General features: G+C 49.9%; 1 protein-coding gene across 1 annotated transcript in view; it reads right to left on the reverse strand.

Moving 5' to 3' along the window:
* CDH23 (cadherin related 23) overlaps positions 1-24729 on the reverse strand; it is a 123234-nt gene that overhangs the window by 35114 nt on the left and 63391 nt on the right. The window contains exons 9-21 of the mRNA XM_085230199.1: positions 22319-22431; positions 20066-20254; positions 13970-14119; positions 13483-13641; positions 5819-5883; positions 5461-5698; positions 5261-5366; positions 5031-5158; positions 3944-4016; positions 3665-3781; positions 2529-2641; positions 1622-1729; positions 559-748 (exon numbers count right to left, since the gene is read on the reverse strand). Of these exons, the coding sequence (XP_085086325.1) occupies positions 559-748; positions 1622-1729; positions 2529-2641; positions 3665-3781; positions 3944-4016; positions 5031-5158; positions 5261-5366; positions 5461-5698; positions 5819-5883; positions 13483-13641; positions 13970-14119; positions 20066-20254; positions 22319-22431 (1749 nt within the window). The remainder of the gene's footprint in view (positions 1-558; positions 749-1621; positions 1730-2528; positions 2642-3664; positions 3782-3943; positions 4017-5030; positions 5159-5260; positions 5367-5460; positions 5699-5818; positions 5884-13482; positions 13642-13969; positions 14120-20065; positions 20255-22318; positions 22432-24729) is intronic.

Raw genomic sequence — 24729 nt, forward strand, 5'->3', positions numbered from 1 at the left:
TCCCTTTCCTTATGCCAGCTTGGATGGGACATTACAGCACAAACCCAGGAAGGGGCAGAGTTAAGGCTAAATGTGCTTCCAGGACACCAGCTGGACAGCGGGGAATTTATTCTAATTAACCTTTTTTCTTTTCCTGAAAATGACTCTGTAAAATATTGTTCTCAGAAAATTAAAAAAAAAAAAAAAAAAAAACCACCCCAAAACATGACCAGCTCTTTCTCCCTCATCTGCTCAGCGGCTTCCCTAGCTACTGATGGAGGACTACAGCCATGGGATCTTGCCAGCCCTACAAGCTCCACAGCCTCGGCTCTAAAAGCATCCTTAGACTACAGTAGACCTAAGAAGCCCAAGCATACATTGCATACACTGAGCAGTGGTGCTGCTGTCCTCTTCCAGCCTCTAGAAGAGCAAGCTCACGCCCACCCCTTTCTACGTGTGCCCAGTAAGGTGGTGGCCCCAGCCCTGCAGCATGCCTCAGGCTCAAGTGCCAGGTCTCAAAGACCAGCTGGCTCCACTCCCCGCATTAAACACTGATGTCCTCCCATGACACCAGCTTACAGTCAGTGACCGACACCACAATCCTCCGCATCAGCTCAGCCTCCTGTGGGTTGGGGTTCTCACGGTCCAGCTGGACACCAGAGGTACGGATCTTGCCAGAGGTGCTGTTCAGGGTGTAGAACTTGTTGGGAGGGCGGATGCTGTACACCACCGTGCCATTCTCCCCCAGGTCTGGGTCTACAGCCACCACCTGAAATGGCAACAAATGGAGCCGAGAGATGGGAGTTAAAACACAGTGTCCCAGGTGGAGATTCACTGCTGTCTAGCACAGTGGCTGAGCCTTCACTGGTGGCGTTCTCTTCCCATGAACATCTGGTGCTTCTCGTAATGTTTTTAATTACAGGGGGTATTTACATATACTTGAAGCCCAGAACAACTTCATTTTACTTGTATCTTCCCTGGCTCCTCCTGTCCCAGCTGAATTTCCATCCTATGGGTCACACAGCAATTATCTTCCCAGCAACTAATTTGGATGGCAATGCAAAAGGACTTCTCAGCTCCTACAGAAGCTACCTGCCACTCTCTGGAGGAGAAGTGTGGGAGAAGCACGGTGGGACCCACAGGTCCTCCAAAGTAGGGCTGGGGGCTGTGGGTCACCGCTGCAAACCTTGCCGCCTCCTGCTCTCCTGCTGAACCTTTCTTCCTTTCTGCACCAGCTTTCTCTTGCAGCCTTCCCTGTTAAACAGTTTTGTGGATTCTCCTCACTTTCCTCTCATTTATTTTCTGTTTCGTGCCCGTCATTTTTCTCCCAGTGTGATGGAGTGCAAGCCTCTTGCTCTCCTTCTCTTTTATTTCACCAGCGGGATTTGAAAGGCTGTAAATCAATGTCTTTCAGAGAGGTCCTTGAAGGAGGTCGCAAACGAGGCTAAGAAAAGGAGATCTCGGCCAAAACCCACACAATTGCGAAAACAATAAAGAATCCCAGTGGAGAGGAGGAACGCATGGGATGGGCAGCAAGGAGGAACCTTTTGAACCAACTTCTGTAAGGCTTACTGCAGACATAAGGGAGGAAGGCTGAGCAGGTGGGAGGAGGCTGCCTGAAGCTGCCACTCTGCACACATACCATGGTGACGTCTGAATTCGGAGGGGTCATTTCCACCAGGTTGATGAAGTAGGGCGCATCCTTCCAGGTGGGGTAGTTGTCATTGATGTCCAGCAGTGTGATGTTCACCTGCAAGAGAAAACAGGCTCAGCTGTTGGCAGGTCTGTGAGGACCTGGGTGAATTTTCTTTTTTTTTTTTTTTTTTTTTCCCCATCCTAATTGCAATCTGTGTTGCAGAAATCCTATTTGTTTGTTTTTTTTTTTTTTTTGGCCTTTCAGTGAAGCTTTTGACAGAACATCTTATCACCTGTAGCCCCAAACAGTAGCCCAGCACCCCACAAGCTGTGCATTTGCCTAGCCAGGCAAGGAGAGAGAGGACCCAAAGGCATTAAACCTTCCAACCAACATTAGGCCACAGGAGATGGATCCTCGGCTTCTGGCCTCATATTTCCAAAGACTTCACGAAAAGGTTTCAAACGATGGTATGCCAGCGAGGGGCAAGGCAAAGCCATTGCCAGGAGAATTCAATTTGCCTGCACCTCTGCTAGAACCTTCCAAGGAGTCCAAGAATCAAAAAGCAGTTGGAAACCCTTGATGCAGGCAGTGTGTGAATAGCAGTCATCAGGAACAGCTAAGTGCTCCTGCAAGCTCTCCGACCAAGTGTTTTCTTCAGAAGCACTAACAAAGGGAGCCATGCTGTGGGAGGAATGGGTACCCGCTGCTGTGCCCGTGCCAAGGGATGGATACACAAAGCACAGGAAGGTCAAGTGGCTCTGTGACAAATGGCTTGCTAGGAAAGGGAGCCTGATTTCCAGGTCCACCCACTCTGAAGAGTCATTCTGCTGTGGGAAGCAGCCCGGAGTGATGGGCAGACACCACAGTGTGCTCCATGTGCCCTCCAAGCATGGGGTCCTGGGGCCATGCTCACCATGGCAATGCCTGTCTTCTGATGGTGACCCACACCCCCGTCCACTGCTCTAACAATGAGGATATATTCAGATTTGGCCTCCCGGTCCAGCAAGGATGTTGTTGTGATCTCTCCTGCAACAAAAAGGATGAGAGAGATGAGGGAGGTCATACGGTGACTTACCACTTGTAGCTTGGGGAACTGGTGAAAACAGAGTTACTTTAAAATGGAGACTGATTCAGCTTCACATACATGGCTAGGGTTTCCTGGAAGGGGTCTACAACCAGCAGTGTAAGAAATAACCATGCTCTCCTACCCTTCTGGAGGCTGTATGCTGCTTTGGTTGCCTGAACCTGCAAACTGCCTGTTTCTCACTCAGTGCCTGAGCTGTAAGGTGTGCCTTGCTATGTATGGAGGGGCTGGTGTGCCCTGGGAAGAGCTCATCCATGCAAGAACTGGAGAGGAAAAACTAATCTAAGCAAGGAAAATTTGTAAGGCTAAAGGTCTTCTTAAAATATATCTGACTCCAAACTCTCATGGCACCAACTAATCCCTGTACTGAAAAAATTAATCACAGGAAAAGTGGTTTAAGCATGCAGACGTCATAATGATGAATGTCTCCTGTCCACAGACTTGCACCCAGCACAGCACATCCTCACAGAACAGGTACCGAGAGTTTGGATGTCTCACAGATAGCATTGTCTTCTCCATGACCCCAGGTCACACTATCATCCCTTTCTTCCCTTCCAAGCACCCATGTGCCTCTTTTCTTGCAGGTGCCATATGGAAAAGAGGAGGTCCTATACGCAGCATTTGCTGCTTTGTCAGCATTCCTGCCCTTAATGAACCAAAAAGATGTCAACGAGGAAGGGCAGACAGCATCTCCTGAGCTAAAATAAGCCCTTGCAGTCAAACTGCCAGCCTTTCCTCAAGCATCACTTACTCTAGGATCTTCTGCTGGGGCCTCTCCCAAAAGTTTCACTGTGACCAACCTTGGGGACTGAAATTTGGTGACTCCCTTACATCGTGTTTCCCCTAAGCAGGCTGCTGGGGAAGGAGGAAGGAAGAGTGAAAGGGGAAAAACAATAGGGAAGAAAACTGGGGAAAAAAGGGACTACATTGAATGGAAAAGAGTTAGTGTGTGGATGGAGGCTCACCTGAGCGAGCGTTGATGCGAAAATGAGAGGAGCCTTCCAGGGAGTAGATGATCGACTCCTGCCCATACTCCCTGGACCGGTCCAAGTCTGTGGCATTGAGGAACAGCACGGTAGCACCTTGCAGGGGCAGAAATGAGGGTTGGAGGAGGCACCTGCCCCACCGCTTATTGGCTCAAGGTCTTGGCTCCTTGCTCCCCAACAAACATTCGTGTACCCCAGGATAGCTGTGGGACCCCCAGGGCCCTCCTGAATGGCTAGAGAAGAAGCTGTATTTCATACCTGCCATGATGTCCTCCATGATGGCTATCACGTAGGAGGGTTTGCTGAAGGTGGGTGGGTTGTCATTCTCATCCTACAGCAAAAAGAATGGCAAGAGGCTGGCTGGAACAAAGGCACTGTGGGTGAAGAGGTACAGTGCAGATATGGGCACTTGTATCACGTGGCCAGCTCAAGGCAACAGTGTAAGGAAGGTGGGATTAGAGCTAAGGGTAGAGGGGGTCTGAACAGCAAATGTAACGGCCCATAAAGGGAAGGGTGGAGCCACCAGGACGTTAAAGCACTGTTGTGGATTTTGTCACTTTCCTGGGGCTGTTCCAGAGACGTTTTCTTCATGGAGGCTGCTGATTGGCCAGTAGGCTCAGCTGCTCCTGCTGCCACCAAACTGGATATTCAAGGCAATTTCACGTGCCAGTGACGCCCATTGCACCGTAATTGAATTGCCATCCTCTGCTCCCATTTGGGGAAGCAAGTGGTCTGTAATCAGCTGGAGCATCACTCGACTCTCCCTGTGCCTTCTCTGATGGCAATGTGAAAACCGCATCCATCCTCATGGAGCATGGGGTGACTGGCACAGGGCAAAGCCAGTGGTGGGGGAGAAATGCCCAACCAGACCCAATGCGCTCCATCATGCCATCATCAGCTTCAGAGATTTCTGCAGACCCCCATCCTTTGCACGCTTCCTGTTGCCGGCTCATCGCCCCAGTGAAGACAGCAGTAGCAGTGAACACAGCGGCAGCTTATTAGCAGTGATATTTCCCTGGATCTCGGCGCCACGCACTATTAGTTCTGACTCGGCAGCTCCCTCTACAAAGCGTATTGTCCCCTAATGGGAGATCTACAAGGCGAGTTTGACTTCTTTATTAAAAACCAACAAGCAAAGGAGGAAAAAAAATTGCCTCCCTCCCCACTAGCTCTTGTTCTGCCTTTTCGTGTCTCTTTTTTCCTGAAGTACCATTGTCAAACACCTCCTTCTCGTTTTCTTTCTATTGTAAAAGGCAGGTGTGTTCACACTGCCCAATGAGGGCTGAGGTGATGCCCTAGCTCCACCTGCCACCTGTCCCCATCATCACGTTTGCGTTGTACTTACAAACACCTCGATGGTGACAGGGACAGTGCTGTTGAGTGGTGGGTTACCAGCGTCCTTGGCCATCACAGTCAGGTAGATGACCCCATTGGCCACCTGCTCGTAGTCAAGGGGGTGATTCACGCTTATCACTAGAAGGATGTAAGGTGGGAGGCTCAGCACCAAGTGGGGGACATCCTATTGTCACCACCCAACTTGCTGTCCTCTTGTCATCTCTCAACCGCAGCGCTTACCTCCGTACCCTTCTGACATCGTGATGTCAAAGTACTCGCGGAAGGCAGATGCCTGCACGATGCTGTAGGTGATCTGGTTGTTTGGAGGGGAGTCCTCATCAGATGCCTACATAGACAGAAGAGAAAGGTGAGCACAGATGCTGCACTGGCCATGCAGGGAGTGGTGCTGAATGGGGACCTGGCCCCGGCTGGTCCCTCACCCGGAGCCGGACCACCTGGGTGACAGATGGCTCGTTCTCCCGTAATGCCCCCAGGTATGCCTCTTTCTGGAAGGTGGGCACATTGTCGTTGACATCCAGGACATTGATCCTGATGCGCCCCGCTGTCTCCTCGCCGCCACCGTCCCGTGCAATGACGGTCAGCGTGTAGCGCTGCATGGTCTCGAAGTCCAGTCGGGCCATCAGCAGGATCACACCCGTGTCCTTGTCCAGTGAGAAACTGGGGAGGGACAGGAAAGGGGTGAAAACCTCAGTGACTACGTGCTGGAGATGGTGAGATGTTAGTCTCCAAATTTTGGAGAAGCACCTTTACCCACCCCAGTGGTTCAACCACACCTACCGATCGGGGTCATCGCTGAAGAAATAACTGACTTTCCCATAGCTGCCCACATCATTGTCAGTTGCCTGAAAAAAAAAAAAAAATCAAAAGTTAGTTAACAAATGAAGCTACTTCTGGGAATTGCACACACCAGTGAACTCATCATAAGTCACAGAAATCTTAATTTACATTCACACCTCGGGAAGTTTCATGCCTTCCCAGGTGACATGGCTTTAGGGTAGGCTGGTAGCTGCTCAGCCCAGCCCCTGCCCCTTCCAGAAGCACCCACAGAAGGTGCTGCCTCCAGCAGCCCTCCAGAGCAGACAGGCAAGCCTCAGTCTCTTCTTCTTCCCCCTTTTACCTGCTCCTTCCCACCTACGTTGTTCACTGCTGTTGAATACCCAATGGATCCAGACTTGAACTGTTGGGGCTTGCCCAATTTCTGGGGGAATCTCTGACCGGCTACCTTCTGCAGATAGGATAGCATCCCTCCAGCAAGAGTGCTCAGCGCTATTCCCCAAAACATTACGCCTGCTGCCTTTCACTGCTATGCTGAGCTGACGTGGGAGGAGCGCACGAAATACAGCAATTCAAGGCAGATGAGATTTTAAAGAAAACAGAGAAGAAGAGAGCTGTCTGCTGCGAGCAGCTCTATTTCCACAAGGGAGAGAAATCGTAATCAGAAAGCCACAAAATAGGCACAGGAAAAGAAGGATAACCTGGGAAGCCCAAATCCTGCAAGGCTTTGCCACTGGAAGGCTTTGCCTCCAGGCGAGGTATGCAAGGCACAGTTTGTCAGCTCCAGAGGAGTGAGACGAGATTTATGTATGTTTTAAAGTCTTTTCTCTAATGAATATATAAAATATGCATGAACAGAGGCAAGAAAAAATGACCAGAAAACTTTGTATTTAGATGAAGAAAGTGGAACAAAAGTCCAAAACTATATCTTTTTTTTTTTTCTTTTTTTTTCCCCCCCAACTATATTTTCTAAATTGAGTCCTGTCTGGACTACTTAGACTCTAACCAGACTCTGAGAAGCAGGGTCAGAGACACATTTTACGTCCAGATACCATCAGGAGGCTGTATTTTAGGACTGGCACAGAGCACAACCTGCTCCTGAAACCCTCCTGATTTACTGATGGCCTTGGGTACCATTGCCAGTAGAGCAGGAGTTTGAGCACACCCAACTGCCTCACTTGTGTCCCCATACCTTTCATGCCATGGTGTGAAAATTTACCTGAATTCCTTCGTTTTCTCCCCAAAAGCTTCTCAGCTGGTAAATCCTTGGTGTTTTGCCTGAGCCAAAGCACATACTGGTGGAGCCATCCTTTCAGCCTTACCCATTTTGCTGATTTTCTTCTCCACAGCTAAGGTGTGCTTTAATTTTTATGCACACTGCACTCAGCAAAACTGAGCAAATCAACCCAAAGCCACCCTACCCAGGACCAGGGGATGTCTTTTTTCCAGACATCATTTTTGCTCCCGTAACTTAGGATCCATTAATCCCTAAACGCTTGGGACGAGAAAGGCATTTTCCACGCAGCTGGGTTGGTGGTGATGAGATAATGATTTACAGGGAACCTGCCAGTGCCACAAAGCACGGGCAAAACTAATTCCCTTCATTTGGCCCCGTGCGATTGCACTTGTAAGTGCTTATTGCAGTGACAGACAACGCCGGGAAAGTGTAATTTTCTGCTGCCGGGCTAAAAAAATATAGGGAAGGAGGAAGGTGAAGAGAAGGTCAGCACGGAGCTGTGCGGTGCAAGAAGAGCCAAAGCCCTGATGCCTTTGTGGGCTGATCCCAATGCCACAGTGCCAGTGCCCAGTGTTTCCAGTGGATCGGTTCCCAGCTGCAGACAGGGAGAAGGAGAAAGAGAGGGAGGAGAAGTATCTGGCTGGAAGTTTCCTGGGGCTCCACCTCAAGCAGCCATCAAACGGCTTTTGCGGCTGCTCGCCTCCTGCTCAGAATATTAAGAGGGGATTTGCCCACTGGAGCCTGCAAAGGGCAGGATAGAAGCACAGGTCTGTAGCTGTGCTTTTGTGAGCTGTCACCAGCGTGGTGCTCTTCTCCAAAACGCATTTAGGTGGCAAAACTCAGGGAGAGTCTTGGGAAGAGGCAGCTGGGCTAACCCAAGGAATCCATTTATTCCTCGAGCTGCAGGGATGCTGCTCTGTGTTGTCGCACAGCTCATCATCCCCAAGCACCACTCTCCATCCCTCACGCAAGTATTTCCACATCTCCCTTTTATCCCACGAGCATCCTTCCCACCTCCCAGGCAGGCGGTTCTGCTCTCCTGCGCAGATCTGCAGGAAAGGGCATGTCGTGCAATTTGTTCGGGAAACAATAGCAATGTTTGACATGTCATAAGGATTGATGGAGCAGAAATTTACATGGGAGAATTCATTTTTAAACAGCTCCATGGAGCCCCAGCGCTTTGCTTGTAATGGTTTCGACATTCATCATCCGCTGAGCCCCACTGAACGACTCCTTAAACTGCTTGAGATTAACTCTGCTCGCAGCAGCTCTGCGAGATGAGTGGGGGACATGCTCAGAGACAAAAGCTATACATATCTATTTGGGTCTCTACCCTAAAAACATCCTCATCAACTAAAACCTGCCTAAGGATCGAGCAGCTGGGAGTGGCATGCCCCTACCAGCTCTGGTGGATTTGCACTGGGACGGCAGCGGGATGAGACAGGTATTGTTGGGCTGCTACGGTGGGTCACTGCTCCTCTGCTACCTTTGTTTCCCCCCTACTCCGCACTGAGGAAATAAAAATTGATGGGGAACAAATTGCTTTGGCCAGGAGCTCGCTGCTTAAAAGAGTCGTAGCAGGAAAGCAATTACCTGACATCAGAAAGCTATCAGGGCAGCAAGTGACCGGCCGTGCTTCTTGCCTCCTGGCACAGGAACAGGGACCAGCATGGCACGTCCACCTGCCCAATTCTGAAGCCACTTGCTAAAGAACAAGCAACCCTTCTTCAAAGCAATCGTCAGATCCTGATTTTCCAGAGAAAAAGGGAAGAGAAACCATGCTCTGGCATGTCCCGCACTGTGATGTGATTTGGGATGGGGAGGAGAGACAGATAACATACAGAGTTTCCATGAGAAGTAACCACCGGGCTGCAAAGCTGGATAAAGAGAACTGGTGGAAAACCTGCTTAATGCACAACTTCCCCAAGTGGAGACTGCTCTGGCAGCTGCTGTTTCCCCGGCCCAGTGGGAGGCAGCAATCAGGCAGCATTGCTGCACCGCAGCCGTGATTAGGGCTGGGGTTGAGGAGAGGGAGATGCCCAGCTGCCCCGAGCGGGGCTTCAATCGATACTAACGACCCCAAAGGGCTCCAGGGGGAGAAAAATAGCCAATCAACCCCCCTGCGAACAGCAGAGCCTTCCACCTCTCCTCCCAGCTCACTGATTGTGTTTTCTAACAGCAGCAGTGCCTTATCGGCCAGGTTAACACTTGCCTGGGTGGCCATCATTTAGTGGCCGAGGAGCACGGGTCGAGGTGAGACCCTACAGCATCTCGGGATGGAGACAGGCCTTGGGCAAGGGGCTTAGTGCCGTGTTTTGTGCCCCTGTCCCACCACAAAGTGACACCAAGCCCAGCACAGCACCAGATCGTGCACGACAGAGCCAGGCGCAAGTCCTCCACTAATGAAGCATATTGATTTCATATTCTCTTGTTGTCCACCTAAATGGCAAGCCGCACATCCGATAGATTAAATAACCGCGCAATTGCCTGCCTGACATCTCAATCGCTTTGCTGTTAGGTCCCTAATGAATTTTACAGCCCAGCAAAATGGAAGGAATTAAGGTCAAAGTCCAACGCAGAAAATATAAATACCCATTCCTCTCCAAAATGTTTCCAGGGGCTCTCCCAGTGCCTACAGCCCCATCTCACCCAGGGCTGATAGGCACAAGGGATGTGTGGAAATCACCCCCACACTGGATGCATGATTGCCCCAAGAGCGAAGCAAACCCACATACAGAAGAAGTTTTGCTGTTCAGCAAGGGGCAGCAAGCCAAGAATACATGACCAAGAGGCAGAGGGATTGCAAAGGAGATGACCCGCAGTCAGCATGAAGAACGTGGTCCAGGAGCCATGGGCTGAACCCCAGGACACCAGTCCATCCTCTATCGCGCAGCATACAGATGCTTCTCAAGCATCCCTTAGAATCGCAAAACCATAGAATCGTAAGGTTGGAAAAGCCTTCTCAAGTCACCCAGCCCAACCCCACCTGTCCATTGCCTACATTTCTCAGTGCCACATCTCCAAGGCTCTGGAACACCTCCAGGGACACAGACTCCCTCATCTCCCTGGCAGCCTGTGCCCATGCATTACCACAGGATGCAGAGCTGTTTTGCTGCTGTGACTGTCCCCATTTGGGGCTGAGCTTTGGTTTTTGCCACCTCTGCACTTTGAAGCTGTGCATTTATCCTGACAGCTCCATCAGGCCACAGTGCGGCTGCAAGAGCTGCAATAAGTGTCTCTCTCCTCAGCTGTCATGATTCCTATTCCACCCCATTTCAGTCTCACGGATTGATATTTAGATTAAAGAGATAAACACAGCCAGAGAGCACTGGGCCCTGACAGAAAGACGAGGGCTTCAGATCCGTCAATCACACCACTACCTGGAAACCCCCTCCTCTATGCCCTGTATTTACAGAGCCAAATCGAGGAGAATATTTGAAAGGAACAAGGAGTGTGAGCAGGTTTACAAAAAAAAAAAAAAAAAAAAAAAAAGGGGCAGGCAAGAAGAAGAAAAGCTGCTCATGTTTAACTTTCCAGGCAATTTGGAATTGCCTGCTTTGATTATTTAACTATTTATTGTTTGGTGCATTTGCAGCTTTCCTCTCTTCTCACAGATAAAGGATTCAATTTTCCTCCAAGCAACAGGGAAATTGGACATGATTTTGCTCTGTTTAAGCACAGCTGGAGCTGGAGAACACGGGGCTGAAGAATAACGGGATTGATTGGGATGCTAACAGGGAGGGATGGGGCTGACACTGCCTCTCTTTATCACCTCCCATCCCCACCAAAGCCACGCAAACATTGCCCAAGAATCTCACCCTAAGCCAGCAGATCTCACCTATCACCAGGCCTGCCCCAAAGGCTTCACAGTGCAGGTGCTGCCCCAAAAATGGGACCATCCCAGGCCAGCTCCAGAGGATGGAAGGAGCACAGGGCAGGCTCGCTGCTGATTGAGAAGATGATTCGCATGTTAAATAGGTGCATACTGATGCCCAGGGTGGGAAAACCACGCTATTACTTTCGTGTTGACTGGTGTTCACAGCTGGGTGGAAAGAAGGGTGGGATTGATTTTCCCATCCCTGATGGGAGGCCAAAAAGATCGAAGCAGCAGCGGCAAACTGACAGCTGGGTGGTGAAGGAGAGAAACTTTGCCAAGCAAATTAAAGGTTGCTTTAATGAGGAGAGTAATGGAAGGTTAATTAGCACATTTACTTCATTAAGCTCTTACTAACAAGGTTTCTCCTAGGGAAACATGGTGGCAAAGAAGGGCTGAGCTCTGCAGGCTGTGGAGATACTCTGGAGGGGCTGCAGCACATCCCTGGGGCAAAGGAGCAAAGTGGGCCCTGGGGGTGGGAGTGCTTCTCACATTTCCCTGGAGAACTGCTTTTCTCCATGCCATTTGAGGCAAATCAGAGGCATTGCCTTGGCTAAGGAATGAATGGCTCGCTGTTTGTTTAGGCTTTAATGATTTTGGTTATCAGAGCTTTCCAGAAGGACCGTATGCTGCAGATCTGTAGGATACGAGAGGCTTAAGGAGACCTCCTGCCCCTTAACTCCTGCCCCCCACAGGGTCTCTGTCCCATTCCCCAGCCCTGCAGTTCCAGCAAACAGAACAGCAGCTGATCATACAGCACACACCTGCACACTCATTGGACCGGAGGTGCTGCTGAGCTCCCACTCCTCTCACTGGAGCCTTTGGGGTCCCAAGGCAGACCCCATTTCCATAGCCTCCTCCACCCCAAAACACTTCTAGCTGAATGCTCCACCTGGTGCCCCTCCCCATAACCCAGAAGAGCCCCACGTGGGTCATCTCCAGCCCCAGTGCAGCATCAGCTGGACACCCTGCCTGCCTCAGGGCCACCAGTCCACTCCTTTGTATCAGGAGCCACCACCAGCTGCTGGCAGTGCTTGGCGAGGGGGGTTGTGTACCCCGGTTAGTTCAGGGTGCAGCATATGCTCTCAGTGCCTCTTGCTCCTGGAGGGCATGAAGTTATATACCGGCTGCCTGCTTGCTCAAGAAGTGTGAAATTCTCTCTCTGACCTTTTCAGTTACGTTATTAAAAGGTTTCATGGCCACTTGTTTCAGAAAAAAAATAATAATATTTCAATATCTGCTGGTATCTGGGGCAGAGCTTTAAGGCGAAGAGGCTCAGGGAGCTCTCCCAGCAGCCAGCCCCTACCCCTCAGGGATGTGGGACCATTCCAGATGTTCTCCTACAATCAAGAAGCTCCCTGCATCTGTATGATAAATGCATCTCCTGGATGGGACTGAACAGATGGATGGATGGGCAGGGAGAGGAGAGGATGCGGAACGGAGAACGGGCCAACAGAGTCTTAGAGGGCGAACAGGGCTGCATAACATGGGGAAGGGGCTGGGTTGTGCCTGAGGACCTGCAGGGACACAGAGCTGACCCTGTACCTGCATGTCGCATTGTTTTACAGCTGATTTACACGTGTAGCAGGCAGTGTTTCTCTGCTGTCAGCAGCATTACGAGGTGAAATGCTGCAGAGACAAATGGCCATTTGTCACTGCAAATGAAGTCTGCTTCTGCCTTTTTTTTCCCCTTCCCTTTCTATTTGCAGCTGGGTACCAGACCTGCACTGCGCAAAGGGGCATTTCCCAGTGCCTAACCCTGTGGGTAAATACCACACTGAGCAAGCAAGATAGAAAGAAAAAAAAATGAAAGAAGGAATTTCATAGTTAGCAAACAGACCTTCAGTGGCAGCATCCTCCTGTCCAGCATGCCTGCAGCGCATGGGACATTTTGGGAAGCCTGCAGGAAAGCCAAGCATCCCGCGGCAGGAGGGCTGTGAAAAGTTTGGGATCAGCTGGGAGGCCAAGCTGGGTTTCAGCACTAATTGCATCCATTCTGATTTATCACAGAGGATTCGACTCCGGGCGTTTCTGCGTGTGCTCTGAAATGCTGGCAGAGCTGGAAGTTGGGGAAAGAGGAGCGGCAGTAACAGCCTCATTGTTCAGTGCCTGACGGCCCAACTAGCTAAACATCTGCTTGAAATATTAATAACTGTCAGATGGGAACAGCTCGGGGGCTCTATGCAGTTTCACACCATCTGTTTGTAGAGTAAACACACTTACACACCAAGCCCTTTTGTCAAGGCTTTTCTTCTCTGGGTGGCATGCAGGAATTGTGACTACAGAACAGCAGCAGCAACGCACCCAGTGCATCACACTGGGGATACTTCCCAGCCCAGAGAAGCACCAGCATCTCTATGGGTTTGATGGTTGGATTAGATGATCTTAGAATCATAGAATCATTAAGGTTGGAAAAGACCACTATCTTCTTCTCCACATATCCATCTTTAACCAATGCAACCCATGCACTTCTTCCCCTCTTTTTCCACCCTTAGCACAGCAGACCCTTATTTCCTTGCCACACATGGTATTTGCAGCAGGGATGCTTCTACTCACATGGACCTGCAGCACAGTGGTGCCCACAGTGGCGTTCTCTGGAAGGCTGACATTGTAGAGGGCCTTGCTGAAGACCGGACGATTGTCGTTCTCGTTGATGAGGCTGATCTTCACTCGTGCAAAGCCAACATGCTCTGGGATGCTCTCATTTGCAAAGAGCTGCATGGAGAGAACTGAATCTTAGAACTGTAGAATCACAATTCAGGTTGTAAAAGCCCTCTCAGCTCACCCAGCTCAACCCCATGTGCCCACAACCCTCAGTGCCATATCTCTGCATCCCTGGAACACCCTCCCAGGTAGCCTGTGCATCACTGCTGTTTCCAACCTGAACCTCCTCTGGCACAACTTGAGGCCATCACCTCTCCTCTTAATGAGCTTCTAAGAATTCCACTCTTTTCTCTTTAAATTTTTTTCATTCAGAAAACTACTTCCTCCTCCCGACCTCAACATTCTATGCCCCATCTCCACACCCTTCCTGCTCCCTTACCGAGAACTCGTAGCGGGGGATGGTTTCGAAGTCGAGTGGCACAGCCACACGGACACGGATATCTGCCTTCCCCTGGATGGACGTGGGTGAGATGATGAAGTGGTTGGAGTTGTTGCCCACCAGGTAGACCTCAAACACACTGTTGGGGCCCTGGCAGTAGAAAGAGGATGCTGGTTTAATTGTTTGCATAGCTCAGCACTGGCCTTAAGAATTCATTTGGGTTTTAAGATGTTTGCTGGACATGCAGTGCACGCAAATACTTCAAGTCTTCTTTTTATGTGCTTTCATAGAAGACCTCTGTGCATGCAAATGAAACACGTCCCTGGAATAAATCTGTGCAGGGCAAAGCTGGAAGGGAAATCCCTTTTAGCATTTTGAGACCTAGGTACTACACCGCATCCGATCTGGGATGTCACAGCACAGCTGCTTGTCCCTCCAGCCCCAGCTGGGGCCTGTACACCCCTCTCCCACAGTGCCACTGGCAGAGCATGCCCCTTATGGGCGCACCACGTCTTCCCACTGGTCAGCCTCAGAGCGAGCCTAGGAGTTGCTGTAGCCAAATTGCCAATTTTCCTCAAGTGACCTCCCTTCTAGCAAAAAAAGGCAGCAATTAAATGCACGAAGGGGCACTAATAGCAAAAACTAGCTGACTGTGACCACCGAAAGCCACTGGCACATGCAACATTTCTGCTGGCCCTTCTCCCCTCAACAGGGCAGCATTGCCCAGCACCCCGTGTTGATGCAAGGTGCACTGCATCTTCTCCACATGTCCCCTGCCTCTCTCAGGGTCCCTATGCAAAAGCACGTTTGGTGACGGTGAGATGCAAAGGATTTTCTTGGAATCCAGCAAGGAGCAAGTTTGTTGGAGGCACGAGATAAAAGTTGAAACATCAAAAGAAATCCAAATACTTGCAGGGAGGGAGCTAGGTGGATTAATTCCGGCTGGGGAGGGAGATCAGGCTCCAGATACTGCCGTCCCTAATTACCAGCCACTCGAGTGCCTCAGTCTCCCCATGTGAGCTCTGGGGAAGGGGAGACGCCTGCCTGTTGGGAAGGCTGCTGCCAGGTCTGCTTATACATTTATTCCACTATTTACTTTTTTTGGTTTCGGCCCCCATGCTGCTTTTCTTGCTCCTGGTTCCTGGAGCCTGCGAGCCCCCTGCGGATGGCTGAAAGCAAATCTGAATATTCAAATTGTTATCAGCTGCCCAGCAGAAGGGGCTGGCTCAGCCCATGCCGCCACTGGTGCCCCGCTCCGGAGATTTTTCCACATGCTTCTCAAATCCCTCACCCCCTTCCTCCCTGCCACCAAGAGAGAACAACAGGGCAAAGATGACTGCAAAGAGCAAAATAAGCACTGCTGTCCCAAGCAGGCAAAGGTCCTGCAGGGCTCATGGCCACAGCGGCACAGGATGCTCAGACATATAGCACTGATGTTCCTTTCCCCCACTTGACCTCTTCATGGCCGTACCCAGTGCCGCACTGATGGAAATTTAACGCCAGTTCAGCTAAAGACAATTGTAGCCGCTGTTGTGCATAATTATCACTCTGTTCCCCGTGTACTTGCTCCTCAGAGCGTGTAATAGTCACATTCCTGCTGCCGTGGTGCTGGCATCAACCTGGTGTCAATACCTGGCTTTTGGGAGGCTGATCAGCCCCAAATACAGCCCTGTGCATGTGTTCTGCATGCGTTCCCCCTCTTCTGGAATCAGGAGAATGCAGAAACACCGCCCTAGCTCAGGTGGTGTTCCCAGAACAGAAAGCTTGTGTTTCTGCTGCAGCATCACTTCAGTTTGCCCCGCAGCTACCTTCCAGGCAGGGGCAGAAAGCTGAGGAGTGCTTAATATCTTTCATTCCGACAAGTTTGCAAAAAAAGAAAAGCACTAAGAGTTCAGCAGGGGAGGATGAGGTAGAAAATAAGAAGGAAAAAAAAAAAAGAAATTCTTCAAATAAAATGCAATTAGTGCCTATTTGTATGGCTTGGCTACCTTGTGCCTCAGTTCTAGCTAGGCAGGGACAAGTAACGCTTAATCTTGCCTTTGAAAACATAAAGAGGGTGTTTCTCTCCACCCACTCTAAGCCATTTCACTTCAGCGCTCTGGATAGCCTCCCTCTGCTCGCTCCTAGCACCCACTGCTCTCCCAGAACCAAAAGCTCATCCAAAGGCTTTCTAGCCACAAACATTGGGACATCATGTTCCCTGTATCCCTCAGGATGCCCAGAGGGAATCTTTCCCCACCTCACATCATCCCAGTACCTTCCCATCCCTTTCCCCACATCCATCTGTCTGTCCCAAGCAGCATTTCCTGCCTGTTCCCCAGGAGCTGCTCCATCCTCAGGTTATCTCCTGAATTCCACACACGCCTGCACAGACGGGATCAATCCGAGGCTGCCTCGCCTCCAGCTTATCTCTGCTCCAAATGATTGATTTTCCCTCTTTAAGGGTAATTTGCTGGTGAATTCCATGTATTGCAGAAACCCCTGTGAAATCTAATTCAGCCCGACTGGCAGCTGGCACTTTTGGGAGAGAATACTCGAGCGCCGTCAATTCCCCCCTACAATTCCTGGCTGCGTAGATCATATTTATAGTGTGCGTGTCTGTCATATGCATATATATGCTTGGGATGATTCATATATTGCACCTGCACATGCACGGGCACGTACCGAACCCGCATGCAACTCTCTGATGCAGCTTTATGCACCAAATACCACGTATTCCCATTGCCTGGATATATATATATTTTTTTCCCCTTTTCATGCATTTTCCATCTATCTTCCTTAATATGCTTATTTTTGGGGAACTTTAGAAATTACTTTCAAATGTCAGCACATCATACTTGTGCTCTATACGGTCTCTGCCCTTTTCTTCCTCTTCATTCGACCGTGGCAAGGAAAATCAAGTGAAAGCCATGGTAGAGGAGCTGGTTTCTCTGGTGTGCTGCTTCTCTTAATACACTTCTATGGACCTTGCAGTGATGCTAGCACTGTTGAACCTGGTCAGATCCCTTCCACGGAAGAAGGAAGCTACAACAGGGCACGCCCTGGGCAATACACGCTTACAGAAGCCCTGACTGCAGCTGGACAGTTTCAAAAACCCCACCCCAAGTATTCAGCCCACATTTTCCAGCAAAAAAAGGGCAATCCAGGGTGTTAGCCTTCTGTCTCAGAACGACTTATTCGTTCCTGTTGATCTATCACAACACAGGCAAGAGGAAAATCCAATGCATTCATATGAATAGACACACGTCTTCTGCAGTGTCCATTTCAACACAGGCTCAGTATAAATGCTGGGAGACTTGCACAGATTTTTTATAAAGAGCTCTCAAATGGCTTTGGAAAATGATTCAAGTGGTTTTCTCCCTGTCTGGCAGAGAGAGAAACTCAGTTGCAGAGAGGTTAATACTTTTTTCTTGGTTCACAGAAGGCTGGCTTCAGAACCACACAAACCCTGTACACTACTTTCTCCTGCATTCAAGTGTTTTTGATGAGCCACAAGGAATACAAAAAGCGGAAGTGGGTGGGGGAAAAAAAAAAAAAAGCCCAGCTCACCTTCTGCTGCCAAGCTCAAGCCTAAGCTGAGCCAGGCATGACTTTGGAGTAGAGAGCAACCAAGCCTGGGAGAGGGATGTCACCATCCCTATGACTTCTCCTAATTGTTCCTTCAGAAAAAAAACACAACAGATGGGTGCTGGAACTGCTGTACAACAGAGATAGATTTCTTCCTCTTTGTCTTTTCTGGGTTGGATGGTGTAACGCAATAGAAAGTGCAACAACATAGCAGAGCAGCAAGGTCTGAGGCTACAGAGAGCAAGTGGTAGCAGTGGTTACAAAAATAAGAGAAAGAAACTGCTTACCTTCAGAAAGCCTGTAATGTCTCCATAGAAGCAGGGATCTCCATGAGTTACCCTCCCCTTCGATGCCAACCCTTAAATGAGGTCTGGGAAGGGGTGGATCCTGGCTCCATTCCTTCTGGTCGTTCAGCTGCATTGCATGCACCTGAGATCCCTTGGGTTGGCCCTGCCTTCCCACCAGGTGTTCAATCACTGGCTCAAACCACGACTTAGCATTTCCACTACAGATGGGCACGTTGGGTTGACTGTCACATGGTTGCAGTAAGCATCCGTGTCTGGGTACCACAGAATCGTAAGAGCTGGAAGGGACGTTTAAAACCCATCTGGTCCAACTCCCCTGCAATGAGCAGGGACACCTACAGCTCCGTCAGGAGCTCAGAGCTCTATCCAGCCTGACCTGGGTATCTGCAGGGCTGGGGCACCACCACCTCTCAGGGCAGCTTGGGCTAGTGCTTCAGTGCTTCACTGCACTTACTGTAAAAAACTTCTTCCTTATATCCAATCTAGATCTTGACTCTTTTAGTTTGAAACCATTTCCTCTTGTCCTGTCACAACAGATCCTTCTACAGAGTCTGTCCTCTTTTTTTTTGATGCTGTCCTTCCCCATTCCTCCAGCAAGCTGAGAGCTTTCCAGGAATGGACTGGGAGGAACAGGCTTTGCCTTGGGGCACCCTATGTGTGTACACTGGGATGCTAAGCTCAGCCTCACTGCAGAAGAGCACTCCAATGAGAAGAGAAAATCAAGCACGCGCTTTCAAGTACTGGCTTGCATGCAATGTAAATACCTGCTGAAGTGCTTTGCTGAATTGGTTAATCTAACCTTTGCAAACAGTGATCATTTAAGCTGGTGTACAGTACACAAGAAGAAAGACAGACCCAAACCCCACAGTTCAAGAATGTCACGTGGCCCTGGTTACAAAACATCTTCGTGTTTAAGGGCCTGCAGCCCACACAGAGCATTTTAAGGACAAGACCTGTATGACACCTCTTTACCAACCCTACGAGACATGGTGAGCTTTCCTGCACCTCTTACCAGTGGAAATAATGGTATAGTCAGAAGCAAGCCATGCTAACATGATGGTCTCCATGAGCGTGTGGAGTAAAAGCTCATCTGTACAAGAGATCATCTCTCGGCAATTTCAAAAATCTCACCAAATTCATTCAGGAAAATCACAGTAAGTATAAGGCATGCACCAGGAGGCAAAAGAATGAGGTTATTTTTTGCTCACCCTATCAGGAATTCAAGGCTATTTTTTATTCACCCATTTTAAAATTAGCCAGGCTGAGAGGCTGGAGTGAGTCCTCGAATGGGAGTGACTTCAGTAAAATGAGCTTTTAACAAGAAATGATGACAGATCCTTCATTCTTGTGACATAAACAGGAGCATTACAATGCCTTTCAAGCACGGATCTGCTGACATCTCTCAGAAAGCACAACAGTGGCTCTGTTCCCAAACTATCCTCAGCATCTGTCATATCCATATCTTAGTAATTGACATTTTCAAGAAAAAAATGTCTTTTTATCTGCCTAATAGCTCATCTGCCCCCTTTGGGCTGAGCTCAGGACTCCCAGGGGATGACATCATGTCACGAGTGGGTTGTTAACTGTGTGTCATAATCACTTTTTGTGAAAAAACAGGATTTTGTGTGGTTTACAGGGTTTGCCGAATCCCACTGGGGGCTGGAGCAGAGCATGTCCATCACTTCAACCAGTAAAGGCCACCACTGCCTTCCAGACACAAAATGCTAATTCACCGCTTCTTAGAAGATACACGTTTCAATCAACCTACTGGGATTTCATTTTATTTTATTTTAGGGAGTGGGGGAAGATATAGATGTTGTATTCCTCTTTGCTACCACTGAGTTCACCTGAAGTGCCAGGACAAGTCCCGCTGGGACTCTGAGGCCCCCCAGGAGCCCAACAGAAATTCTCCTTTCCTAAAAAGGGCTGGCAAAAGGAAGCCTTGCAGTGCCTGAGGGGAGCCCTCAGTAGCAGGCAAGGATCAGCATCCTGCACAATCATATTTTCTGGCTCTCAGTGGCCTCAATGCATTAAAGCAGACTCCGTGTCTGTGCTCCAGGGAGTGAGCTGCAATAAGAGCTGCAAAAAAGAGGTACTAGGGTACAACCACGTACCTCATCACTGATCTTCATCCTTCCCTGCATCCCCCCCAAACAACCCGGATGCTGCTTTACCAAGAATGCTGTGAATCACCATGACCCATGTGTGGCAGGAGCTGGCTCACCTCATCCTTGTCCTGCACCTGGATGAAGAGGGGCAGTGCGAAGCCCACCTGGGCCAGCTCAGGGATGGCCACGCTGTACTCGGAGCTGTTGAACTCGGGCGCGTTGTCATTGACGTCAATGACCAGGATATTGAAGGTGGTGGTGACGGTGGCATTGGAGGGTGTGCGGTCATCATTTAGCTCGGTGCCCTGTGAGGGGAGAAAACAGTGGGGCAGCCCATCTCCTTTCTCAGGTGACAAATGGTAGGACACTAGGAAACAGCCTTGAGTTGTGCCAGGGGAGGTTTAGATTGGATTCGGAGGAATTTCTTCACAGAGAGGTGGGCAGGCTTTGGGATGGGCAGCTTGGGATGGTGGTGGAGTCCCCATCTTTGGAGGTATTTAAGGGACATGTGGACATGATACTAAGGGACATGGGTTAGTGATGGGACTTGGTAGGTGAAGCTGATGGTTGGACTCTGTGATTTCAAAGGGCTTTTCCAGCCTAAATCATTCTACAATCCTATCTGTGCTTCCCAAAGAATAAATGATCTGTAAAGGGCAGAAATAGCCACTGGGCAGAGACCACAGTGAAAAACAAAGTAAATGGCTGTTCCTGAGACACTTGGTGGAAGGAAGAACTGTTCCTCACCCTTCATCTTGTGTGTGCTGCAGAACCTGACCAAAGTTTTGGAAGGTGTGCATACCCTGATAAGTCTCCCAGGTTTTTTCTCCTTCTGCTTTGCCAACAAAGAAGACTTTTAGAAAGGTTTGGGTTGGAAAGGACCTGAAATGCCATCTATTTCCAACCCCCTGCCATGGGCAGTGACACCTCCCACCAGCTCAGGCTGCCCAGATAGCCACATCCAACCTGGCCTTGAGCACTTCCAGGGATAGGGCACCCACAACTTCTCTGGGCAGCCTGATCCACTTGGTCCTGACTGAACACCTTCCCATGCAGCCGATGTGAACACACACAGATGCTGACCCAGCTCTTCTGCCATCCCTGCTTCAGATATAGTGCTTGTGCTTGTGGACCTACTCCCTTCCCGTAGTCCTCAAACTAAGGGAAGAGGCAATGGGAGACACAGCACTCTTGTTTCCTCCTCCACCTTCTCCTGAGGTGCAAGCTAACCACAGAAGTACTGCTGAAGGCACAGGAAACTAGGGCAACTCGGGAAAGCAAGACTAAGACCTTAAAATAGCTTTGGCAACATCTAAACACAGAGCTAGGTCATAACTCCGTATCGCACCTCTGTCTCAAGAATGACTTTAATTTTGCTTTCCCCAAAGGAAAGAGCACAGATTTTATTGCAAAGCTTGCAAACTGCCTTTCCCAGCAGTCCCTCCTCTCATCCCCTCTCTTTGCTATTCACTGATTTTGCACTCCCAGCAGAATGGGCTGATCTCAGCCAGGAGCACCCAGCTGGGAGTGGGAGCGGCAGAGATATCACAGGGCTAGCCTGGGGACAATGGGAAGTTTGTGGGGAGGGGAAACGAAATCCAACAGTGCAATATCACATGGCTGAAGCCTGGCATCATACAGTCAGGAAAGTGGGCAAGCTTTCATGTTCACAGACCTTTCTGAGACTAAACTAACGTTTTTGTCCCTATTAAATACAGACAACACACGTATAATTTTTTCCCCCTTCTCTCAATTTCTACTGAGTTTAAACTATAAATTTCCAAACCATGAGATACTAGAGATTGATACAGTTCTCTCCCTCATGCAGAAAGCCTCATGGTGTGACCTGCGTCTGAGACTGGGAGGAGGAATTTCTTGTTTGCCCCTAGCTGTGCCCACTGCACTTTCTGAAGCAAGCAGGCTGCTGCCCTCTCAATCAATGACCCTTCCTGCTATGCTGATTTTTTCCCACCCTGGCCCAGCAGAATCTATACACTTAAATGTGTTTCCAACCAGCTGCCCTGCTTGGTATTGATTTCAATTAAAGGGCTGTGAGCGGCGCCGAGGGCCTTGCTCAGGTGGGGCTGCAAGCCACGCTCCAGTGCGTTTTCTTGACAAGGCAACTTCTGGCATCACTCCTTTGGCTGATAGAACAGCAGGAGGATCTAGCTGGAGGCCAGGCAAAGCACCAAAAATGGCTCCATGGAGGCAGCCACGTTTCAGATCATCCTGCAGGGGCTGTACCAAATCTCCTTGGTCAGTGAATGATGGCTCACAGCTGTGGATGCCCCCAGAAGCCCCAAGGCCAGGGTTTGTACCTCCATCTGGGTGCTCTCCCCTTCTGCTCCATGGGGTTTCCAGCACCTCACCTTCACCGTCAGGATGAACCCAGAGCTGTAGAAGGGGTTCTCTCGGTCCAGTGGCCCATTCAGGGTCAGTGCTCCACTGATGTAGTCCAGAGCGAAGATGCTGTTGGTGTTGCCTGGTAAAACCAAGAGGCAGTGTAAACACAGGGAGGACATGAGATTCTTTCCCGCTGACCTCTGCACGACTGGACACAGTGCTTGGGCTCTGTGCAGTGCTTCAGTGTATTTTAAATGGTTGTAAGTGGCCTTCTCCACAAACCTGCCCAGCTGGGAATGGTGCTTTCCTTGTAGGTGGACATCTCTAGTGTCTGGGAGAGTGCTAGAGTACACACTACACGCTCTAGTCCTGTATTCATGCTCTTGTATCTACTGTAACCAGATGTGATGCCCTCAGGCAGCTGCCACATTCTTTCCTATCTGAGCCAAATTTGGCCTCTGCACTGCTCCTTGCACTCACACCAGGTGCTTCCAGCAAGCAGCCTACTTGGCTCCTCCTCTGGAAACAGACACTGAGGGAGCACTGAGGTGACACTCGAGTCTCTCGGCCAGCAGATGCTGAAAGGATGAATTTCCTGTACTGGGGATACCCCTGTGACAGTCACGGGTTCTCTCTCTGCCCTCCAAACAAAAGCAAGCAGTTGGTGCTTGGAGCCCAGGATACCCGATGCCGGTCCGACACAATACCGTGGTGGCTGCTAAATTAGTGATGAGCATGGAGATTGCATGCTGGCATGCAGGCACCAGTTCTGCTGCTCTCCACTCTCCTTCCCGGGCCGCTTCCTGAGAGCTGTAACAACTTTCTCCCCCATTTCTGCCCTTGACGCTCTTTTCCCTCCATCTGAAGTGGCCTACTGAGTGCCATCCAGCTTAATGAACCCATGCATGGCTTCTTACAGTACCAGCAGCAGCTCAGAGGGGTATGGAATCACACATTCTTTAAGGTTGGAAGCCCTCTCAGATCACCTAGTCCATCCCCATCCCCACCACTAAACCCTGTTGTTCCTGTTGCCTGTCTCGCCTGTCTTGAAGGATGCACCGAGTTGCCCTGTTAAGAATTTAAATGCTCCCGGATGCCACATGGCTGTGGTAGGTTTTACGTATCAGGGTGATCTTGATATGCACCCCCTGATATAGACTGTAATAAAAATATGGTATCCACAGGCACTTTTGACAGCTAGAGGAATAAAGGAGTGATCTGACACTCTCTCAGGCTGCACATCAGAGATTTTGCTTTGGCTCAACTTCCCAACCACTGCTCACGGAGAAGATACACATCTGGTACCCTCCAGGGTTTCCTTCTGTCTGCTCACAGAGAATTGCTGCTTTTGCAAAGGAGCCTGGGAAGGGAGCGAGGTGGCCCCATCCCCGTTCCTCTGCGGACATCCGAAATTTTGCCAACAGTGCTTCTCTAAGCAGCCATTCGTTCCGCTTCCAGCCACGAGCCCTGCCAAAGAGCTCGTGCTGCCGAACAGTGCGCCATCCCCAGAGGCATTTGCAAAAATCTCTAATCATCTTCACATTTCCTCCCTTTTCTCATAGCAATGAGAAAAAGAAAGATAAAAATAGCCAATTTTGCCTTTCACTCCCCCCTGCCTTTCTCCTCAGCCCTCTGTCTGTGGATAATTTCTGCCTGCTCCACCTCCCCTCCCTTTCTCCATCAGCTTTCACCCACTTGCATGCCACAAGTCCCAGCACACCCGTGGTGGCCATGGGGACAGCAAGCCAGCAGTTCTACGTGGCGGTGACCTGATGCTATGGCTAATGCCCTGCTGCTTTTGTATCAACGTTGAGACAAGAGACAGAGGGCATGGAGGGAGGGTGAATCTTTGCAGGGTTTTTCAGCTGAGCCCAGACCCTGGCTAATCCTGTTTCTGAGATGACACGGATGGCACAGACTTTCCTGTCTCCACCATGAGATCTGCACACTTGTTTAACGACATGGGATAATGGCAGGGACAATTGTGGCTGCCTTAGCACTGAAGAAAAGTGACCCACTGAGCGACGCTCCTACTGACTGTCTTTCTCCATGGCTCCACCCCAAGCCCATGCCCAGAGTGGTTCTTCAGCACCAGTGATCCTGTGTGTGGCTCAGGAGCTGATGGAGGAATGGGGACAGGGTGGGTTGCAAACTAGAGCACAGAGCAAGAGGAAAAGCAAAGCACCTGATGCTTGAAAATATCCCAAAAGACAAAGTAAAGGCAAAAACAACAATAAAAAGGAATATGCTTCGGGACAGAAATATAAACGTTGTTTAAGAGATATCAACCAGCACTGGAAATGGTGGTGTGGGTACAGAGGCAGCAGAAGGTCCTGCATCCCACATGGCCAGGAAGGCAAGGAGCAGCTGGTGCAGGGTTAGGAGCGAAGAGATGGATGGCAGCAGCCCACTCCCAGTGCTCTTCCAGGCTCATTGA

Source organism: Meleagris gallopavo, chromosome 8 (genome assembly GCF_905368555.1).
Source record: "Meleagris gallopavo chromosome 8, MGAL_WU_HG_1.1, whole genome shotgun sequence".
Classification (NCBI taxonomy): domain Eukaryota; kingdom Metazoa; phylum Chordata; class Aves; order Galliformes; family Phasianidae; genus Meleagris; species Meleagris gallopavo.